This window comes from Bos taurus, chromosome 13 (assembly GCF_002263795.3).
Source record: "Bos taurus isolate L1 Dominette 01449 registration number 42190680 breed Hereford chromosome 13, ARS-UCD2.0, whole genome shotgun sequence".
Classification (NCBI taxonomy): Eukaryota; Metazoa; Chordata; class Mammalia; order Artiodactyla; family Bovidae; genus Bos; species Bos taurus.
The window spans coordinates 51,485,443-51,508,031 of NC_037340.1; the positions used below are offsets into that span (position 1 = coordinate 51,485,443).

Consider the following 22,589-nt stretch of genomic DNA (forward strand, 5'->3'; position numbering starts at 1 on the left):
ATCTATTTCATGGAAAATAGATGGGGAAACAGTGGAAACAGTGTCAGACTTTATTCTTTTAGGCTCCAAAATCACTGCAGATGGTGATTGCAGCCATGAAATTAAAAGACGCTTACTCCTTGGAAGGAAAGTTATGACCAACCTAGATAGCATATTAAAAGCAGAGACATTACTTTGTCAACAAAGGTTCATCTAGTCAAAGCTATGGTTCTTCCTGTGGTCACTTATGGATATGAGAGTTGGACTGAGCGCCGAAGAATTGATGCTTTTGAACTGTGGTGTTGGAGAAGACTCTTGAGAGTCCCTTCGACTGCAAGGAGATCCAACCAGTCCATTCTAAAGAAGATCAGTCCTGGGTGTTCTTTGGAAGGACTGATGCTAAAGCTGAAACTCCAGTACTTTGGCCACCTCATTCGAAGAGTTGACTCATTGGAAAAGACTCTGATGCTGGGAGGGATTGGGGGCAGAAGGAAAAGGGGACGACAGAGGATGAGATGGCTGGATGGCAACACTGACTCGATGGACGTGAGTTTGAGTGAACTCCGGGAGTTGGTGATGGACAGGGAGGACTGGCTTGCTGCAATTCATGGGGTCGCAAAGAGTCAGACACGATTGAGCGACTGAACTGAACTGAATGACTACTGATGTTGAGTATCTTCTCATGGGCTTGTTGACCATTTGTATATCATCTTTGGAGAAATGTCTATACAAGCTTTTAGCACATATTTTCAAATTTAAGTTGTTTTGGGGAGGGGTTGTTGTTAAATTATAGGAGTTCTTTATATATTCCAGAGGTTAATCCCTTATCAGCTATATGATTTGCAAGTATTTTCCTCCAATTCTGTGGGTTGAGTTTTCACTCTCTGGATAGTATCCTTTGATGCAAAAAACATTTTGCATTTTGACCAAGTTCAATTTATTTTTTCTTTTGTTGCTCTGCGTTTGGTTTCATGCTTAAGAAATCATTGCCTGCTACTAGGTCATGAAGATTTTCACCTGTTTTCTTCTAACAATTTTATGGTTTCAGAGGCACTCTATGATGAAGGGCCTGCCTTCTTGTGCATGGCATACAGTAGGCATTTATCTCTTGTTTGTGAGCTATATGCCACACAGGGTTCTTGTGTCCCCTGTCACACCAAACTTGCCCTGCCACGAAGTCTAAACCATCAAGGACGACACTCTTCTCTTGCCCACTGCTGCAGGGGGTGAGGAGCTCTGCACTGCTGCAGGACACATGTCCTCAGTCCCAAGTCCTGAGAAATGGGTGCTCACAGCTACAAAGAACAAGGTAAATACAGAAATGGCCCTAGGGTGGCTAGAGACCCCAAAGGGAAAGTTTCAGCTAGAAGCCACTTTGAAGACTGAATAAGATTTCAACAGGCAAAGATCATTTGTGGTGAAGCCAGAGCTGAATAGCTGGAGAGCTTGTGGATAGACAGTACCGGCCCCAGGGTGGGAACTGGTCGCAGGGGGAGCATTAAATGGAGGCAGAGCTGGCAGTAGGAAAGGAAGGCCTTTCAGGGATGTAGGGGAGCCACATCTCATGGGCAATGGGGAGCCATAGTAGGTTTTTGAGTAAGGGAGGACTCTTGAAGGCTGCAGTTTTCTAAGTGCTCAAATTCCAGTATGGTCTACAGCTGGTAAGACTGGTGGTAGGGAGACAAATTTCAAGTAAGAAACCATCATTTATGCTGGATGCCTTGGAATAAGTCATTGTGCCTCTCTGGGCTGCAGTTGCTGGTGACTTGGGTGTCAGGGAGGGGGCAAGGAAGTGGGGGAAATAGAGAAACAGCTGTTCATCTTTGAAGAGGCTGGGAAAGCAGAACTTAGGGTGGGGCCAAGCGACAGACAGGATTTTCTGGGGCCACCAAGTGAAGGCATTCCTGGACACAGCCTGAGCTGGGAACATGGGCTCCTGGATGCCAGCTGGCAGCTGCCCTGCCCTCTCACTGGGTTGGCCAGCATAGTGTGTGGGGAAACAGGCCTGGGATCCCAGCAGGCTCTGAGACTGAGGTTCCCTAGGAGACCCCTGTGTGCCCAGCACAGTGCTCCCCGACCTCGTAGGCAACAGAACCAGCGTGACAACCTGCTATGGACTTCCTGCTCCAGCTCCTCCTCCTGGCCTTACCCATCCCAGCAGGTAAGCTTTGCTGGCCTTTTCCTTCTTACAGGGCCTGGCCGCGGCAAGCCCAGCTTCTGTTGGCCTGGGCAGACTGAACCGTGTCTGGTCACAGGTTTAGCTGCTGAGATTGAAGGAGGGCATGAGGAGGCGGTGACAGGGAACAGGGACCCTCTCTGGGGTGCCCAGAGGGGTTGCATTGCTGGGGGCAGGTCAGGGCAGGATTTGAGAGTGCATCTGGAACACCTTCTGGGGGGCAGAACGTGACCCCAGGCCTGCATTACAATCTTTCTTGTCCTGCCTCTCCCTCAGACCTGATCTCGTGGGGCGTCTCCAGTCCCGAGACCGTGAAGGGTATGAAGGGGTCCTGCCTCGTCATCCCCTGCACCTTCAGCTTCCCTGCCAGTGTGAATGTGCCCGATGGCATCACAACCATCTGGTACTATGACTACTCAGGCAGACGGCAGGTAGTGAGTCACTCCACAAAGCCCCAGCTGGTGGAGGCCCGCTTCCAAGGCCGTGCCCAGATGGTGGGGAATCCTGAGCTCAGGGTGTGCAACCTGCTGCTGAAGGACCTGCAGCCTGAGGACTCAGGCTCCTACAACTTCCGCTTCGAGATCAGCGAGGGCAACCGCTGGGTAGATGTCAAAGGCACAGCAGTCACTGTGACAGGTGAGAGCAAGGTCACCGACTGGAAGGGACTCCAGACTGCTCTTGGCCCCACTGGCTCACAGCTCCAACCCTGGTCCTAAACCCAAACCCAAACCCAGCCCTAATCTTGGCTGCAGTTCCAGCCCATCCCCGTGCCCCCTAGCATTCGCCCCCAGTGAACCCCTGGCTTTCTCCTTCCCCTTGAAGTCCCCTGCCCCAGGCTGAGGTCTCCAGGGCAGGTGGTCTCAGGTACGGTGAAGGGGAGCCCCCAGCCTCCTGTCTTTGTCCTCAGAGGAGCTCATCATGCCCACGGTTGCCTCTCTGGCTGAGCTGCATGAGGGCATGGAGGTGGACTTCAACTGCTCCACTCCGTACGCGTGCCTGCAGGAGCCAGTCACCCTTCGGTGGCAAGGCCAGGACCCTGCCCGCTCCACCACCTCCACACTCCAGAAGTTTGAGCCCACGGGCATCCACCACCAGGAGACCCTCCACATGGCCCTGTCCTGGCAGGACCATGGCCGGACCTTGAGCTGCCAGCTCTCGGCAGCCAACCATAAGACTCAGCGTGAGATTCACCTCCAAGTGCAGTGTGAGTGAACGTGGCAGGCAGGGTGGGTAGCACATCCTTGTTACTGAGCTCACACACATCTGTGGTTCCCCAGTGGAAACCATCCCTTTCTGGCCTGCAGAAATAGCCAGGCTGTGCTTGGACCTCCAGAGTGGAGCAGGTGGAAAGACTGCTAAGCCCCAAGAGCAGTATTGAAAGGCTCCCTCCAACCTCCAGTCCCTGAAGCTAGGCTGGGCAGGGAAGGGGAGACTCAGCCGGAGAACTGGGGGTTGGCCAGTAGGGGCCCTGGGATTTAGACCAGCTCTGGAGGATGAGGAGGCGGAGAGGGTTCACCCCTTTCCTGCCACTCACACTCAATGACCAGGGTAACACTTGGACATGGCAAAGAGACAGTGGGAGGAATTCCAAGTTTTCACTTGATTATGCATCTTCCCATCACAGTAAAGACGGGCAGCCTGTTCTAGAACAACTGCCATACATAGGCATCAGGCTGCTGGCTTCACCACTGACTAGATGAGCAAACTTGGGACAAGTTACTCGCCTCTCAGAGCCTCTGTTTTCTCACTACCTCTCTGTAGTGGAGGTAATAATAAATACGTTTTATCTCACAGGCTTGTTATGAAAATTAAAAGTGTGCTTAGCACCTTTTAAGCATGAAAAAATATTAGCTTCTATTATTTTCATAGTTACATAGATTAAGGACTTGAAAATACTAGTGAATAGTGAAGTCGCTTAGTTGTGTCCGACTCTTTGCGATCCCATGGACAGTAGCCAACCAAGCTCCTCCGTCCATGGGAATTTCCAGAGAATTTTCCAAGAATACTGGAGTGGGTTGCCATTTCCTTCTCCAGGGGATCTTCCCGACCCAGGGATAGAACCCGGGTCTCCCTCATTGTAGGCAGATGCTTTACCGTCTGAGCCACCAGGAAAATACTAGCTTTTTTTTTTTTTTTTTTTGCAACACTGCATGGCTTCTTTTGGCGGGAGGAGAAGGGGACGGCAGAGGACGGGATAGTTGGATGGCATCACCGACACAGAGAACATGAGTTTGAGTAAACTGTAGGAGTTGGTGATGGACAGAGAGGCCTGGCGTGCTGCAGTCCACAGAGTCGCAAAGAGTCAGACACGACTGAGCAACTGAACTGAACTGAACTGCATGGCTTGTGGGATTTCAGTTCCCTGACTAGGGACTGAACCTGGGTCACAGCAGTGAAAGCCCAGAGTCCTAACTACTAGGCAATTTTCAGGGAACTCCTGAAAATATTAGCTTTTATTAGCATAGTTACATAGAGAGAGACTTGAGAACAAGATTTAAAGAAATGCAGTTTCTTTGTATCGTTAGCATCTCCCAGCAAATGAGTTAACCATTCTCAGCGAGAATTTGACTCTGCCTTTAGCCCTTGTGTTAGATGGTTTGTCCCTTGCCAGCAGCTGCCACAAGCCACCAAAGCAAGCAGTGTGCCCATGGCCCTCAGATAGAAGAGATGGCGATGGACATGTCATGGGGCAGAAAGCCACTGAAGGCAGTGTAGGCTGAATGCTATGCCAAGCATCAAGGCATCAGGCTGTCAGTAGACAAGGACAAGAGCAGGCTTCCTCACAATGTGAGGCCAGTGCCTGCTGTGGACAGGGGACTGATGGGAGTTCTGGTTTATCTGGGTGGGCTTCCTTAGGGCAGAGTGTTGAAAGGGGAGTGGAAAAATGCCCCTGCCTTCCCTGGGCACCATACTCGACAACCCCTGTCATGCCTTGCAGATGCCCCCAAGGGTGTAGAAATCCTCCTCAGCCCCTCGGGGCGGAACATCCTTCCAGGGGATCTGGTCACACTCATCTGCCAGGTGAACAGCAGTCACCCTCAGGTCAGTTCTGTGCAGTGGGTCAAGGATGGGACGCGCCTCAAAAACCGGAGTCGTGTACTACAGTTGCCCCGGGCAGCCTGGGCTGATGCTGGCGTCTACACCTGTGAAGCTGGGAATGGCGTGGGCTCTTCGGTCTCACCTCCTGTCAGCCTCCACATCTTCAGTGAGTCCTGGGTGAGCCTGGGTCTTGACCAGAGTGTAGGGAGGCATCCAGGCCATGAGGGCTGAGGGAAACGAGGCCAAGGTGCCTCCTGGGATGCCTGTGTGAAGTTCCAGCTTGGCTTCTGACAGATGGCAAACCTCCCTGGCAGTGAACAGGGCAAAGAAATGCATGGCCAGCCCAGGAGGCTCCTCCTCAGAGGGGTGTGATGTACAGCGCGCAGAGGTTTAGGCTGCAACTGTGGGGTGGGGCCTGGAAGTCGCCTGAGTAGCCCTCAGTGTGCTCTATGCTGCCTCTATGCTGCCCCCCAGTGGCTGCGGTCCAGGTGAGCCCAGCAGGCTCGATTCTGGAGAACCAGACTGTGACGCTGGCCTGCAACACACCGAAAGAAGCGCCCAGGGAGCTGCGGTACGCATGGTACAAAAACCACGAGCTGATGAAGGCCACCCACAGTCGCATCCTCCAGCTGCACTCAGTCACCAGGGCCGATACAGGCTTCTACTTCTGTGAGGTGCAGAACGCCCAGGGCAGAGAGCGCTCTGACCCAGTCAGCGTGGTGGTCCGCCGTAAGTGGTGGGGACGAGGGCACTGGAGCTGGGAGCCAGGCCAAAGATTAGAGCCTCTGCAGGAGGGTTGGGGTTCTGGGCCGGCGTGCCCTTGAGCTCACATCTGGGCAAGGCTTTGAACCCCCCAGACCTCAGTGTCCTATTTTAAACAACTTTTTATTTTGAAATAAGATCAAACTTAAAAGTTGCAAGAAAAAACAAAGAATTATCATATACCCTTAACCTCGATTCCCATTTTTTAACATTTGATTTTCTTTCTAACTATATATTATATTTGTGTGTATATATGTACTCACACACATATACATATGCATATACACATGCACATATATGTGTGCACGCTTGCACACATTTTTGCTACATATACACTCTATTCACATGTGTATATACATATGCCCTCTATATGTATACATGCACACATAATCTATCTATCTATCCATTTATATTCTTCAGGCATAATGGCCCTTTACTCCTTAATTTCTCAGCATGTATTTCCTAGGGTCATTCTCATGCATAACCACAGTACAATTATATGTAGTCAAGAAACCTAACATTCATACAAGATCATTATATAATTTACAATCCATGTTTAAATTTTACCAGTTGGCCCAATAATGTCCTTTATGGTAATTTTTTTTCTGGTTTAGGATTCAGTTCAGGATCTTGCATTGCATTAAGTTGTCAAATCTCTTTATTCTCCTTTCTTCAGTCTTCCCTTGTCTTCCTTGACACTGAACCCTGACCAGCACAGGTCAGCTGTTTTGTGATATTCTCACCTTGCATTGGTCTGAATGGAGCAGACCAAGCCCATGCACCTGGGCAGAGACACCACGGACATGATTCTGTGTCTGTCTCCCCGTGTCACCTCAAGAGGCACATGGGGTCAGTTTGTCTCATTGCTGGGAGTGTGGACTTTGATCATTTGCTGCAGCGCTGTCCTCTGCCAGCTTTCTTTACCAGTTTTCCCACCATTAAAGTGGGGTCTCTAGATCCCCACTCTCAGGGTGACTACAAGGATTGACCAGGATGAACTAGGATGACAGAGTGATTTGCCCAGTCTGGGGACAAATAGGAGCTGCTGGGGTCACTAACTTTTCCCAGGGCATCATGGGACAAAGTAGGTGCAGGGGTCAGAGGCGGGAATGCACCTGTTGAGGGTAACAGGCCTGTCCCTCATCTCCGTACAGACCCACCCCTCACCCCACACCTAACTGCCTTCCTGGAGACGCAGGAGGGACTGGTGGGCATCCTCCAGTGCTCTGTGGTCAGCGACCCCCTGGCTACTCTGGTGTTGTCACATGAGGGCCTCGTCCTCGCCTCAACTTCCGGAGAGGGTGACCAGAGCCCACGCTTCAGTGTCTACTCTGCCCCAAACGCCCTGCGCCTGGAGATTCGAGACCTGGGGCCAACAGACAGTGGGGAGTACATGTGCTCAGCCACCAATTCCCTTGGGAATTCATCCTCCACCCTGGACTTCCATGCCAATGGTAAGATGGTCCCACTGGGGCTGGTAGAAGGAGCCTGAGGAGGAGGCCTGCTCTGGCCTCTTCCTCCTGAGAACCAACAGGGCTCAACTGAAGGCCTGACCTAGCTGGCTAGAAAAAAAATCACATCAAAGATCTGAGCTATACAGTCATCCCAGTCCCAGAGTTTCCCCATAAGTCAAAGCAAAACGAGAAAAGTGGCAGATTGAGTTATTCCTTTTGTATCCATTCTGACTCTGAACTTACAGGGTTTTTCAATGCACATTCATTTGTTTTTTATTTACTGAACATTTGGGGCAGACTCTGTGGTAGGAGTCAGATGCAGAAGCCCAAATAGAGAGGCTGAGTCTCGGTGCACATGTTGCCCTTCCCTCCTTCTGAGGCAGACATAGCTAATTGATCAAGCCAGGTTTTTGACAGAGGCCTAGGATCTGGCCCAGAATCCTGCTCAACCATGCTGCAGCCAGGTACCAATAGATCTGAATTGGCATTCAAGGTCAAACCCTTCTGATCATCGAGAAATTCACAGAGCTGATGCCATGATGCTCAGACCTCCTGAGAATTGAGTTGGGAGAAGCCCAGGAGGGCTTCCTGCTGTGGGTGGCACGGAGCCACAGACATGCATGGGAGCTGAGCTTTCTTCTCTCCTTCTCTGCTAGTGGCCCGCCTCCTCATCAGCCCAGCAGCAGAAGTGGCAGAAGGGCAGGTGGTAACACTTAGCTGTAGGAGCAGCCTGAGCCCAATGCCTGACACCCGCTTCTCCTGGTACCGGAATGGGGCTCTGCTTCTTGAGGGGCCCAGCAGCAGCCTCCTGCTCCCTGTGGTCTCCAGCACTGATGCCGGCTCATACCACTGTCGGGCCCAGGATGGCCATGGTACCAGTGGGCTCTCCTCACCTGCTGTCCTCACCGTCCTCTGTGAGTAGCCTTCCCTCCAGCCCCTGCCTGCTGGATCCCATCAGCCCCCTCCTCCAGGACCTCCTGACTCTGTCCTGGCCAGAGTCCCGATAGAAGACAAGCCACGAACCTGGTCACCATGGCCCTGACCGCCCTATGGAGACTGAGTCTAGGGCATCACATTTCCCCATCCCAGTCCCATTATAGCTCTGCCTCTAGCCTCAGACCCATCATGGACACCACGTCCAAGCTTTATCCTCTGCAGCTGGGCCCTGGGACACTCTACTCCTATATATGTAGACACGCTCCATAGGCGGCACCCTCACAGGTACAGACACACAGGCAGAGCCTCCCCACACAGGCCTGCATCTCGTCAAGGGTGGATGCTCCTGAGCAGCTGACCAACATTCAGGACACACTCAGCTTCCAGCACGGCTTCCCTAACATGTGCAGGATGCATGTCCAGGGACTGTCAGGAAGAGCGGTCACCTCCTGGGGGTTTTCTAGTGTTCAGGGTGAGATCACCTGGGGGTCTTGGTCCCACTCTTCAAAAATTTCTAGGAGGAGGGCAATTTAGGCATTATCTGTTCTAATGGGAGCTGGCTTGGAGATCAGAGATAAGAGACAGGCAGGGTCTTAGGGGAGGGGGTGTGAAGAGAGGAAGCAGACAGTAAAACAACCAGGGATTGCTCTGTAGGTACCCTGCCCAGGAGCACAGGGCTGTTATGCAAGGTGGCTGCTAGCCCATACAGTTCTGGCAATGGCAACCCACTCCAGTATTCTTGCCTGGAGAATCCCAGGGACGGCGGAGCCTGGGCTGCCGTCTATGGGGTCTCACAGAGTCAGACATGGCTGAAGCAACTTAACAGCAGCAGCAGCAAGCTAGAAAAAGGCCCTTCTTCCTCTGGGAAGACTCAGTCCCGTGCTAAGGCATAGTTTAGCACACGGGCATGGGCTGAGGTCCTGCCACCCAGGTCCGGTGGTCCTTGTATAATGCGCAGTCTGCACAGCTGTTTGCGGCAGCTCCAGGTTCATGCCTTTGCTCAGTGTGTTCTGGGAGCCTAGCTAGCTTTGACTGCACCTGTGGGAGCCTGGCAGAGGCTGTGGGATAGTGCCCATACTCTTCTCTCTCCAGATGCCCCACGCCGGCCCACGTTCACTGCCCAGCTGGACCCTGACACCGCCGGAGCCGGTCAACGAGGCCTCCTGTTGTGCCGTGTGGACAGCGACCCCCCGGCCCAGCTGCGGCTGTTCCACAGGGGTCGAGTGGTGGCCTCTTCCCTGCCATCAGGGGGCAGCTGTAGTGCCTGCGGGAGCTGTTCCCCACGCACAAAGGTTACCAGAGCCCCCAACCTGTTGCGGGTAGAGATCCAAGACCCGGTGCTGGAGGACGAGGGCGTGTACCTCTGCGAGGCCAGCAACGCCCTGGGCAACGCCTCTGCCTCAGCAAACTTCAATGCCCAGGGTGAGGCAGGGCAGGGAACAGGTCGCCTGGGGTCAGGGGCTGGTACTCGGGACCCTATTCATTTGCAATCCCCAGCTCCGAGGAGGGTCAGTTGGGCGAAACCACCTCCTGTCAACAGAGGGAGTTTGGTTTCCTCCCCTTTCCCCATGGGCACCCAGAGGGGCTTCTTCCCACCTGCTCCAGACAGGGAGACAGGACCACTCACCCTGGGAACTAGGGGGAAGCCGTCAGGGTTGAGGCCCGTCTCAGTAAGCCTGTGCTGCCTGCTCTCCAGCCACCGTCCTGGTCATCACACCGTCGCACACGTTGCAGGAAGGCACTGGAGCCAACCTGACTTGCAGGGTGAGCCGGGAAGCTGGCGGCCCTGCCAACTTCACCTGGTTCCGAGATGGGGCCCTGTGGGCCCAGGGCCCCCTAGAGACCCTGACGCTGCTGCCTGTGGCCAGAACAGATGCCGCCCTGTATGCCTGCCGCATCCTCACCGAGGCCGGTGCCCAGCTCTCCACCCCTGTGGTCCTGCAAGTGCTCTGTGGGTGATAGGCAAGGAGATTTGGGCCCTTGGAGGGTGGAGGGGGTGGTCTGGGGCAAACAGGGCTGCGGTTGAGTTTGAGGAGGCAAGAACATGGCTTGGGTGTGGGCGCGTGCAGGCCTAGACTGAGTATCTGGAGGAGGACAGCCTGGCAGCTGAAAGATGGTGAGCTGGGTAGGGGCTGGCCTGAGCTCCCCACTGTCTCTACAGACCCTCCAGACCCTCCAAAGCTGTCTGCTCTCCTGGATGTGGACCAGGGCCACACAGCTGTGTTTGTCTGCACTGTGGACAGTCGCCCTCCTGCCCAGCTGGCACTGTTCCACGGCGAGCACCTCTTGGCCACCAGCCCAGGGCCCCAGCTTCCATCCCGTGGCCACCTCCAGGCCAAAACCACAGCCAACTTCCTGCAGCTAGAGGTCCAAGACTTGAGCCTTAAGGACTCTGGCAGCTACCGCTGTGAGGCCAACAATGCCCTGGGATCATCTAACACTTCCCTTTTCTTCCAGGTCCGAGGTGAGTGTCCTCTGTAGCTGTGGTGCGTCCAAGTGTCCTGGGGGCCACTCTGCATATTTATGTAGCGATGTGTAATAAATGGGCTTCCCAGGTGGTGCTAGTGCTAAAGAACCCCCGTGCCGATGCAAGAGATGCAAAAGAGACAGGTTTGATTCCTGGGCCCGGAAGATCCTCTAGAGGAGGAAATGGCAACCCACTCCAGTATTCTTGCCTGGAGAATCCCATGGACAGAGGAGCCTGGCAGGCTACAGACCATGGGGTCGCAGAGTTGGACACAACAGAAGCGACTTAGCACGCATATGGAATATGTAATGTATGTGTTAAGTCACTCAGTCATATTGGACTCTGTTACCATGGGGTCTGTCCATGGGGTCGCTAAGAGTCGGACATGACTGAGCGACTTCACTTTCACTTTTCACTTTCATGCATTGGAGAAGGAAATGGCAGCCCACTCCAGTGTTCTTGCCTGGAGAATCCCAGGGATTGGGGAGCCTGGTGGGCTGCCGTCTATGGGGTCGCACAGAGTCGGACACGACTGAAGCGACTTAGCAGCAGCAGCAGCAGCAGTGCCACTTGGGAAGCCCCATATAATGCACACATGATCACATTTGTATGTACATTGTTGGTTGCTGTTTAGTTGCTAAGTTGTGTCTGACTATACATATATATATATATGAATATATCCATATTCTTCATTTATCTATCTGTATATATTCTTCTGTAATAATCCTGCCTAAGTGAATAAGCCAGAAAAGAACAAAGTTAATATCAATAATGCTGAAAAAAAAACTTTTTTTTTCCTCCCATAATGACAAACATCAATTTTTGAACATTTTCCCTGGAACTTTTTTCTGTATCTCCTCTTTATCATACCCTTTTCACAGGCAGAGAAATTGAAGGTCAGAGATTTAGGGGCTTGCTCATGGTCACATGACGAGGAGGGGGCCCTGCTAGCTCTGGATGAATTCAGTGCTGGTCTCTGGCACAGTCTGAGCTCTCAATCACCACTATAGCTGTCCCTCCTTCTTACTCCCTCACTCTGCTCTCTTCCTGCCTCAAACCTGGGGGGAACGAGAGACAGCCCTTTGCCTGGTCTTCTGTTCCTGCGCTCTCATGACTTGGAAGTTGGGTGAGGAGATGGGCTAGAGAGAGCTGCTAATTTCCGCTTCCAGGCTGTTGGTCACCATGCTGAGGTCAGCTCATGATCAGGACAGTGGTCCCTGGTTGGACCTAAATCCCTACCACTTCTGTGCTGTATGGGGTCAAAACAACATCTGTCAAGAGCTAGCACGTGCAGGGGCTGTGCATGGCACTAGGGTCGGACCCAGGTGAGGCTCTCCCTGTGGTAGGTGAGATATGACTGCCAAAGCAAAACCACAACTCAAGGTGATGGGCAGTGAATGCCAGGTCAGAACCAGGGCAAGGGAGTCAGGCACAGGAGAGGAAGAGGCGTGAAGCTGCAGTGGGGCCCTCAGCAGTGGTCTGGGTGAGCAGTGGCTCTGGCACATGTGGTTGGGTCTTGCTGTCCTCATGTGTACACAAACGCAGTCCCAGATGTGGAAGGCCCTCACCTGCTCTTGGTTTCTCCCTGCAGGAGCCTGGGTCCAGGTGTCACCATCGCCTGAGCTCCGGGAGGGCCAGGCTGTGGTCCTGAGCTGCCAAGTACCCACAGGGGTCCTGGAGGGGACCTCATACCGTTGGTACCGAGATGGCCAGCCCCTCCAGGAGTTCACCTCAGCCACAATCCGTTTTGCAGCCATAACTTTGAGCCAAGCTGGGGCCTACCATTGCCAAGCCCAGGCTCCCGGCTCAGCCACCACGAACCTGGCAGCCCCGGTCAGCCTCCATGTGTCTTGTAAGCGCTTTGATCCATTCATGTTTCTTGGGGAAGGAGGGAGCCAAGGGCATGACTGGGGAAGGGGATATTGAGCCCTGGTTCTGGACTCTACTTCTGAGAGAGTCTTAGATGAGGGACCACCTGCTCGGGCCCTGACCATTGTCTGCCTCATGTAGATGCCCCTCGCCAGGCCACACTCACTACCCTCATGGACACAGGCCCTGGGCGACTGGGCCTCCTCCTGTGCCGTGTGAACAGTGACCCTCCAGCCCAGCTACGACTGCTTCACAGGGACCGCCTCGTGACCTCTACCCTGCAAGGAGTGGGGGAGCTTGCGGGGAGCTCTCCCCGGCTACAGGTGGCTGTGGCCCCCAACACGCTGCGCCTGGAGATTCACAATGCAGTGCTGGAGGATGAAGGCGTCTATACCTGCGAGGCCACCAACGCCCTAGGCCAGGCCTTGGCCTCAGCCACCTTTGATGCCCAAGGTCAGAATGGGGGTGTGAGTGTGCGTGTAGGTGGCTCTTTTAAGAGAAGAGGAGGTTGGAGAAGGTTCTGGAAGCCTGAGACACGGGCAGGAGGGCTGAACACAGGACAGTGCACTCCCACTCTTCTTAAGGGCAGCAATCTCCAAACTTGGTTTTCACTGAAGAACCTTTTTTAAAAACAGAATTTTACATGGATGCCCAGGGGATAAAACTCATCAGACAGGGGTCACTCAAGGAGAAACCACAGCAGGGCTTTTGAGGCCTGTGTTTGCCCAGGTGCCCTCCAACAGGGTCAGGGAGGGCTCAGGGCACTCCAGGGAGAACTCTGCTGGGAACCACCTGACAGATGATGAACTGTTTCCCAAGGTCCATCTCTGAGCCCCACTTACAGGTGGGTCACCTGTGCCTCCCAGAGGCTGAGAGGCTTCCCACCCTATAGGTGGCTTGCTTTACACAGCCTTCGGTATTCCCTGGTGTCCCTGTGCCCTCTTCTCTCTCCAGCTGTGAGTGTGCAGGTGTGGCCCAAAGCCACCGTGCAGGAGGGGCAGCTGGTGAACCTCACCTGCCTTGTATGGACCACTCTGACCCAGCTCACCTACACATGGTACCAAGATGGGCAGCAGCGCCCAGATGCTGCCCAGTCCATCGCCCTCCCCAATGTCACGGTCGTGGACGCCACCTCCTACAGCTGCGGCGTGTTGATCCCTGGCCAGACGCTCCATCGCTCTAGGCCTGTCACCCTGGATGTCCTCTGTGAGTCTGGTTGGATGCAGGGTGGAGCTGGGAGGGATGACAACAGCTTGCGGGGATCAGGGCATGGCCAAGTCCCACAGTCATCTACCCCAGGAACTCAGTACCAAGCTGGCTAGTGATGGACAAGGAGCATTAGAGCTGGGGGACACGGGCAGAGGAGCAATGCTGCAGGTTGGGCAAGTGGAGGCCACTGGGGGCAGGGAGCCAAAGCCTTCCTGTTTTGAATGCAAACTGGCCTCCTTACCGGTGTGGGCGCTGAACTCCGTCTCTGCCTTTCTGCATTATAGATGCACCCCGCAGCCTGCGCCTGACCTATCTCCTGGAGAGCCGTGGCGGGCAGCTTGCCCTGGTGCTGTGCACCGTGGACAGCCGTCCACCTGCTCAGCTGGTCCTCAGCCATGCTGGCCGCCTCCTGGCCTCCTCGACCACAGCCTCAGTCCCCAACACCCTGCAGCTGGAGCTGTGGGAGCCCGGGCCCAGCGATGAGGGTCTCTACAGCTGCTCAGCCCACAGTCCTCTGGGTCAGGTCAACACATCCTTAGAGCTGCGGCTAGAGGGTGAGGCAGGGCCTAGCCAGGGTGGGATCAGCTATGGTGTCTTGCCGGACACAGCTGACCCTGTCTTCTTGGTACAGTTGTGCAGGTGACCCTGGCTCCATCAGCCACTGTGCCCGAGGGAGCCCCTATCACAGTGAGCTGTGAAGACCCTGCTGCCCGCCCACCCACCCTCTATGCCTGGTACCACAATAGCCGTTGGCTGCAGGAGGGGCCAGAGGCCTCTCTCTCCTTCCCGGTGGTTACACGGGCTCACGCAGGAGCCTATACCTGTCAGGTCCGGGATGCCCAGGGTACACGCAGCTCCCGGCCCACAGCGCTGCATGTCCTCTGTAAGCAAGGGTCCTTGCCTGGGGGTGCCTAGGGTGAGTGGAGGGTGCTTCTGGGCCCTAGTCTGGGTGGGCACAAGACTGCACAGGACTGAACCTGGGAATGGACACTTGGGGAAAGACATAGCGGATGAGGGAAGATTCCTTAGGGTCCTCTGAACCCTGCCTGGAGGAATCTGCCCACAGGATTCCTGAAGCTGTCACTCCCCAGAAATGACCATTTCCCCAGAGGCTTCAGCCTCACCAATGCCAGGCAGGTGGGCAATGGATAGCACAGGGTTTCCAAGCAAGACCCTCAACTCCGCCCTGCTCTACCATCCAGATGCCCCCCGGGACGCCGCTGTGTCCTCCTTCTGGGACTCAAGGAGCAGCCCCATGGCTGTGGTACAGTGCACCGTGGACAGTGAGCCGCCTGCCGAGCTGGCCCTGGCCCGCAATGGCAAAGTTCTGGCCACCAGCAACGGCATCCCTGGCTTGGCAGTGGAGACGGGCCATGTCCAGGTGGCCCGCAATGCCCTGCGGCTGCGAGTGCAAGCTGTGCCCTCAGGGGACGAGGACACCTACGTCTGCACGGCTCGCAACTTGCTGGGCTCAGTCAGCACCACCTTGGGGCAGATGCAGGCTGAAGGTGAGCCAGCCAGGAGGCAGGAGGGGCGCTGTTGCTGTGGGGTCTGAGTCTGTGTGAGGGGTGGGGCTCCCACAAGAAGAAGCTGGCTGGCCTGACTTGATGGGGAGGAACAGTGCCCACTGGAGGCGGGTTGCTCAGCCTGAGGGGGATAAATGGCCTGGCTTTCGGAGAGCTCCCTACAGGAGAGGTGGGTGGAGATATGGCAACAACTCAAGGGGAGCATGGGTGGAGGGGAGACATAACCTTGCCCTCAGAGAGCCCAGACTGTGGGTGGGAGAACAGACCTGCCCTGGGGAAACTGGGAATGGGAGGACTGATCCAATCTTATCTTCAGGGAGCTCAGTTTGAGGGACAAGGTGCAGCCCCATCCTTGGGGCATTCAATCTGAGGGCAAGACAGCCTCATCCATCAAAAAGCCTGAGTTGATGAGAGAGGGAGGCACCGCTTTGCCCCAGAAGTCCCCCGGGCAAGGAGAGGTAACCCTGATGGCAGTCTGATGGGGGAGACACAGTCCCACCTTTGGGATCCAGATCCCATATTATGCACAGAGGACAAGCCAGAGGCTGCAGCTCCCACAGGCCTGCAGACCCCAACCGCGTCTGGTCCTGCAGGTGTGCATGTGGTGGCCGAGCCAGGGCTAGATGTGCCCGAGGGCGCAGCACTGAACTTGAGTTGTCAGCTCCCTGGTGGCCCTGGGCTCATGGGCAACTCCACCTTCACTTGGTTCTGGAATGGCCGGCGACTACACACGGAGCCTGTGCCCACCGTCGCCTTCACCCACGTGGCCCGCGACCAAGCTGGGATGTACCACTGCCAGGCTGAGCTCCCCACTGGGGCCACCGCCTCTGCTCCAGTTACCCTCCGGGTGCTCTGTGAGTGTCACATCCTTGACATCTTCCCCCCGCCTCAGTCTCCCCACATCTCACATGCCTGTTTCAGGTCTTCCTCCTCTTCTGTCTGCAAAATCCAAGGACTTCACAGCAATGGAGTCCTGGGTCAGAGAATTCCCACTGACTGGTGTGTGATCTTATGCCTCCCTGCCTTGGTTTCCTTATCTATAAAATGTCAGTCTCCTCTCCTTGTGAAGAGTGCAGGAGGTAGAGCATGCAGAATGCCTGGTGCACAGTAAGCCCTCATCAACCCTAGCCCCTTATTTTACTCTTCACAAGGGCCCACACTGTATTAGTCAGCTATTGCTGTGTAACAAGCCAGCCCAAAACCTAGTGCTTAAAGCGACAGCTGCTTTTTATTTGCTCACAAGTCTGCAGGTCAGAAATTTGGGCTGGGCTAGTGCTTCTGCTGGCCTTACATCATGTGGCTGCAATTTCACCTTCTTGGCTGGCAAATGGCGTGGGCTGTCGGTTGGGCCTCGTGTGTCCAGCACGCTGGCCTGGGCTTCCACTTGGTTGTTTTCCAAGGAGAGCAGAAGCTGCAAGGCCCATTGAGGTCTAGCCCTGAAGTCACACAAAGGCACTTCTGCCTTCAAAGGGAGTCACAGATTTAAAGAGTGAGGAAACAGGCTCTGCCTCTTAATGGAAGGAGCAGCAGTTGCCTTGCATGGGATACAAGGAGGGGAGGAATTGTGTAGTTGTTTCTGCAGTCACCACACTCCCTGTCTTCCTACAGATCCCCCCAAGACACCCACGATGACGGTTTTTGTGGAGCCTGAGGGTGGCATCCAAGGCATTCTGGATTGCCGAGTAGACAGCGAGCCCCTGGCCAGCCTGACCCTCCACCTTGGCAGTCGGCTGGTGGCCTCTAGCCAGTCCAAGGTTGCTCCTGCCAAGCCACACATCCATGTCTCAGTCACCCCCAATGCCTTGAGGGTGGTCATAGAGGAGCTGAGGCCCAGTGACCAGGGGGAATATGTGTGCTCTGCCTCTAATTCCCTGGGCTCTGCCTCTGCTGCCACCTACTTTGGAACCAGAGGTGAGACCCCCCGCCCTATCTCCTAGGCTGCGCTGCACAAAGGCCCGGCTCTCAGATCCAGAGGCTTCCTTCTGAGGTCTTTCCTGAATCCCTTCTGCTTGTCTAGTCTAGACTGATTGCTTGAAACTCCTTCGCATGGGGAAATTTCCAAGAGAAAGTAGAACTTAAAATAGGTTTCATCTTGGGGGCGTCAGCTTGGGAGGGAGAATCAGAGGCCTGGAGCCACAGCCACACCCTAAGCCTCACCTCGTGTTACAGCCCTGCACCGCCTGCAGCTGTTCCAGCAGCTCCTCTGGGTCCTGGGACTGCTGGCTGGCCTTCTCTCCCTTCTGCTGGGCCTGGGGGCCTACTACACCTGGAGGTGAGTCTGGAGCTAGAAGGTGAACAGAGTAACCTCATCCTTCCCCCATGTCCCTCCTACCAAATTCACAAGCTCCATACTTTCTAGCCTGTCCCTCTCCTTCCCCCTGCTCCAAATTTGAGAAGCCTAAAATTGTCTCTAAATCTATCTTTCTATAGTTTTCTTCTTTCCTTGTCTCTGCTCTCTCACTGCTGAAGAAAGGACTGGGGAGGAAGAAAGATCAAGTAGCCTATTCTCCACAAATCTCCCCCACTGTTCTGTGTATCGAGCAGGGTGTAAGCTTACGGGGTGGGGGGATGGAACGGGGGCAGGCCGGGGAGGAGAGAGGCTCTCTGAGTCCACTCTTGTCCTTGCAGAAGGAGGAATTTTCATAAGCTGAGAGAGGGTGAAAATTCAGTGGAGATGGCTTCTCAGAAGGAAACCATGCAGGTATCCATGCACCATGTGGGCACATGCAGACACAGTACTTGGCTAGCCTGCGCTGTGGGACTGGCACCGAGAGATTATTCTCATTTATAGGACAGTGCTTGGGGCTAGGGGAGATTGGAGAGAGAGCACAGAGACCCAGCACCCCCTAGAAGATAGTGGGGGCCACATTCTGAGTAGGGCAGAGCAGACATGGGCTTGCTGCATGGCTGCCTGAATAACTGGAGCAGACATTCTGAACTGAGCAGCATCGCCTCTACTTCCAGGACCCCACCTGGGTTTTAGGGTCTCTCTTCCTCACTCCTGATTCTGCCCATCACCTTTGCAGGGGTGAAAGCCTGTTTCCCCTCCCCTGTGGTGTGTCCCTTTCTGTAGATAATCCATTTGGTGGGCCAGGGCTCCCAGCCACATTTTCAGCCATGCACACTCTCTCCAATCCCCTGGGGACCCATACCCAGGCCTGGGGACTTGGAGGACTGCCCTCCAGAGCTAGAGGTCAGGTGATGAATGCTCCCAGAGTCCTCCAGTGACCAGTTTTCTCAGTGGGAAGCTCATTGATCCTGATGCAGCCACATCTTGAACCTCATGCGGGACTCTGCCCCTGAGCTGACCTGTGGCATTTCCTGCCTTTAGGAGGAGGAAGTCACCAGAATCTGTGATGACTCGGACCCTGTGAACAATGCAGCATTGGGTCCTGACTCCCTCTGAAAACATCTCTGTGGCATCTGACTTTCTATGACCTGGCTCCAACCCCCAAGAAAAATGGGTGGTGAGAGGTGGTGGTGAACCTCAATCTACCCGTAAGGATGTTGACTCTGGGCAACTCTGAACAGAAATGAATTGATCACGTTGTCTATTTCTCTTTCTCTCTTCTCTGGATCTCATCTCTCTATTTATCTTCCAAAGCACTACCTCTTCACATCTTCTTCCTCCAAGCTCACCGTGGACTTCTGGGATGGATTAGAATAGAAGAAGAGCTTTCTATATCATTACAAGCTGGTCACGGCACCCTATAGTGACTAGAATATAAGCTAGGCTGCTCTAAAAAGACCAAATACAGTAACTTCAACATGAAAGAATTTGATTTTTCTCTCTCATACTAGTCTGGGTATATTATGGTGGTTTAAGATGTTGGAGCTCTGGATCCTTCTCTTTTGTTTTTCTCCGTCCCTAAAATGTTGCTTTTGATTGTGAAGTTCACAATGATCCCATTGGGCTCATACTCCTTCCAGCAAGAAGAAGTGGAATGAAAGGCACACTCATTCCCATTGTGGATACAACCCAGAAGTTCTAGCTGGAATTTGGTCATATGGCTACTCCAAGCTGCAAGGGATTTTGGGAAATGTAGTTTTTATTATATTTCCAAAGGACTCCCAACTATGGACTCATCCCTGAGACTTTGAGAACACTGATGAGAAGGCTGCCAGCAGGCCATATTCTGTCTCAGTGCCCATCTACTGAAGGCCAGGGTATGTCCCTGTCCTTTCTGGTCATGAGTCCTGGAGGAGGTAGTGCCTCTCACACATTAAGACTGAGAAAGTCAAGAAGGATTTGTGGTCCCTAGGGAGAGGGAATGCCAGGCAGTTGAGTTGCCTGAACAGGCATCTTGTGCCAGGTCTAGCCCTTGAAAGAAGAGGTGGCCCCATTTACACTCCCCACCCCCAGAGAGTGTGGGGAGCAGACATCGTATCAGCATCCTTGTTTCTGCTCCAAGTGCATTCCTGCCACGATCAAGCGAGCTCACGTCCTCTTCCTGGAAGTGTGTGCACCAGGGGTTACTAAGACAAACAAGGGTCACTAAGAAAGAATAACGTGCCCCTAGGGAAGTTGGTGCCTGAGGGGAACCAGTTTCGGGGGGCTAGTGACTCCTTTGGTATCCTGGTGGCACATGGTGGGAGGAGCACGGGGCTCACCACTCTGGGATTTGAGTTGAGAAATGTGGAGAGAAGTGGGAAGTCGGCATAGGAGCTAACAGGTTGGGAAGAGATTGAAGGCCAGGTGAGCTTCATGCAGCCATACATGGACCCTTCTGGTTCCAGGTCCCATTCTTATTAGTGCCCAATTGCCAGGCTCTTCCTGGGGCTATCAAACATGTCCTCCCAATAAACATCCATCCTGTGACATAACTGGAATGAATCTTTTTCTTGAAAGCCAACTGCTGGACTGGAACACAGAGGATTAGAATGTGAGTGGTGTTTATTCTGGAAGACTGTCTGCTGAAGGCAGCAGTGGGTGCAAAGTACATAACATTTACCACAAACTACCTTACACTCAAGCAATTCATGCTCCTTCCTGCTCCTTGAAGCTCTGGGCACCGCTCACCTCTGCTCCCATGACCAGCACTGTGCTTGGCATGCTGTGGGCAAGCACTTGGTAAGGGGTATTTTTTCTACATTGCTATTAAGTAGAAACTGTGGGTTAAAATGGGACAGGGAGAGAACAAGCCAAATGCAGCCGAATATTCCCTGGTGGCTCAGGTAAAGAATCTGTGTGCAATGCAGGAGACTTGGGTTTGATCCCTGGGTTGGGAAGATCCCCTGGAGACGGGAATGGCAACCCACTCCAGTATTCTTGCCTGGAGAATTCCATGGACAGAGGAGCCTGTCGTGCTACAGTCCATGGGGTCGCACAGAGCGTCACACAACCGAGCACGCACGCAGCTAGCAAGGAAGAGAGGGTGAGGGGAGGACCAGGAGTAGACACAGGAAGGATGGCTCCTGGGGGATTTGGGAACATTTGACCTGGAGTCTTCATCTGCTTCTGTGCACCTCCAAGTGGGTGTAGGTCCACCAGGGATTGGAAGATTCTCAGAGAGGTTAGTTGTGTCCACCCCCGGTGGTCTGAGCCTCCTCAAGACTTTTGAAATAACGTTTAATTCAAGCATAGCACACATAGAAAAGTGCACACATTTTAAACATACAGCTCAATGACTTTTCACAAAGTGAATATACCCATGCAACCAGCCCCCAGAGTCTCCTTTGTGTACAAAGTCGCAAGCCCCCAAAGCTAACTAGAAAAAGACGCCCCTCTTTTCTCCCGTTCAGGGAGGATTTGGGGAAGAGGTTTCGCAAGAGAATGTGGATCCCGAGAGAGGGCAAATCAGGAAGTTACAAGTCCTTTTCCACAGGAGGAGGGGTTGATGGCTATCTAGCCTGTCTACACTGGAGCACCCAGCATAACCAAAGTGATCTATGTCTGTACTAGGTCTGGTTTCCCAAGACAAGGTTTCATTGTGCAAGTGACCTATTAAGGATGTGTTCCCAGGGGAGACCAGGAAAGGGGTGGAGGAAGCAGGACAGGTAAAGGGAGGAAGGTAAGGACACACACAGCATTTTTTTATAACGTCTCAAAACTAAGAACCACCCTAAGGTCCAGCAACAGTAGTGTCAATGAAGACAGCACGTGGTGATAGTCCACAACTGAATGCTACTCCGCAGTGAGTATAACGGAGCTGAAGTCATACACCCCAGGCTGGATACATCTCACAAACTGGGGGGAAAGTTTTCAACTCATACTCCAGACAAACGGTTCATCTCCCTTATATAGAGAGTTCCTTCAAGTTGTTAAGAGAAAGACCTCAACAGAAAAATGAGCTGGAAATATGAATAGGCAATTCAGGGGAAAAGACATACAAACTGTTCTTAAATGTGTGAATAAATATTCAACCTGACTCATAAGACAAAATGGAAATGAAGACTCCATTTTCACTTGCAGACTAGCAAATATCATATCAATAAAGTCTTGATAACTGTGTTGGGAAGGCTGTAGGAAAATGAGCACCCCAGATGCAATTGTAAACTGGTACAAATCGGAGGGCAGCTTAACTCTATCTGCCCAAATAACAAGAGCACATATCTTTTGACCCAGAAATCCTGCTTATAGGAAATCATCTCACAAATGAATGTCTGTATGAAACTATCCACTACAGCATTGTTTGTAAGATCAAGGGATTGGAAACCATTTATATGCCCAAGAGGAGACTATGAATAAATGACATCATTTAACTATTAAAACTAATGTAGATTTTAGCCATTAGAATGGCTAAAATTTTAAAGGTGGACCAACACTGAAGTGTTGGTGAGGATATAAAAAACTCTGACACATTGCTGGTGGGACTGTAAAATGGTACAGGCACTTTGGAGAATAGCTTCTTTAAAAAAGTAAACATGCCTTTTACTGTATGACCTTTCAATTGCACTTCTGGGTATTTACAGGTGAGAAATGAAACATGTTCATATAAAGACTTACACAGCAATTTGTGGCAGCTGTATTTAGAAGAATCCAAACTGGAAAAGAACCCAAATGCCTATCTGGAGAATAGAGAAACCACGCTTCCCTCATACCACGGAACACGCTCAGTACTACAAAAGAGCAAATTACTGCTAGAAAACAACGTAAATGAAAAAAAAAAAAAAAAAGAAAACAACGTAAATGAATCTCATATGCAGAGATGGGAGGAAACCAGACACAAAAG

The 22,589-nt window shown here is 53.0% G+C and overlaps 1 protein-coding gene across 1 annotated transcript; it reads left to right on the top strand.

Annotated features, from left to right (window-relative positions):
- Window positions 1-1,879: 1,879 nt before the first annotated feature.
- Window positions 1,880-19,194, top strand: SIGLEC1 (sialic acid binding Ig like lectin 1). Its single transcript, XM_025001077.2, has 21 exons — window positions 1,880-2,140; window positions 2,432-2,791; window positions 3,063-3,359; window positions 5,094-5,360; window positions 5,669-5,923; window positions 7,111-7,410; window positions 8,067-8,324; window positions 9,439-9,768; window positions 10,043-10,297; window positions 10,508-10,810; window positions 12,405-12,665; window positions 12,824-13,135; window positions 13,637-13,888; window positions 14,176-14,445; window positions 14,523-14,774; window positions 15,094-15,399; window positions 16,011-16,271; window positions 17,026-17,328; window positions 17,587-17,689; window positions 18,046-18,118; window positions 18,749-19,194. The coding sequence occupies exons 1-21, from the start codon at window positions 2,092-2,094 to the stop codon at window positions 18,821-18,823; spliced, it is 5,142 nt and encodes a 1,713-aa protein (XP_024856845.1). The 5' UTR covers window positions 1,880-2,091; the 3' UTR covers window positions 18,824-19,194.
- The last annotated feature ends 3,395 nt before the right edge of the window (window positions 19,195-22,589 follow it).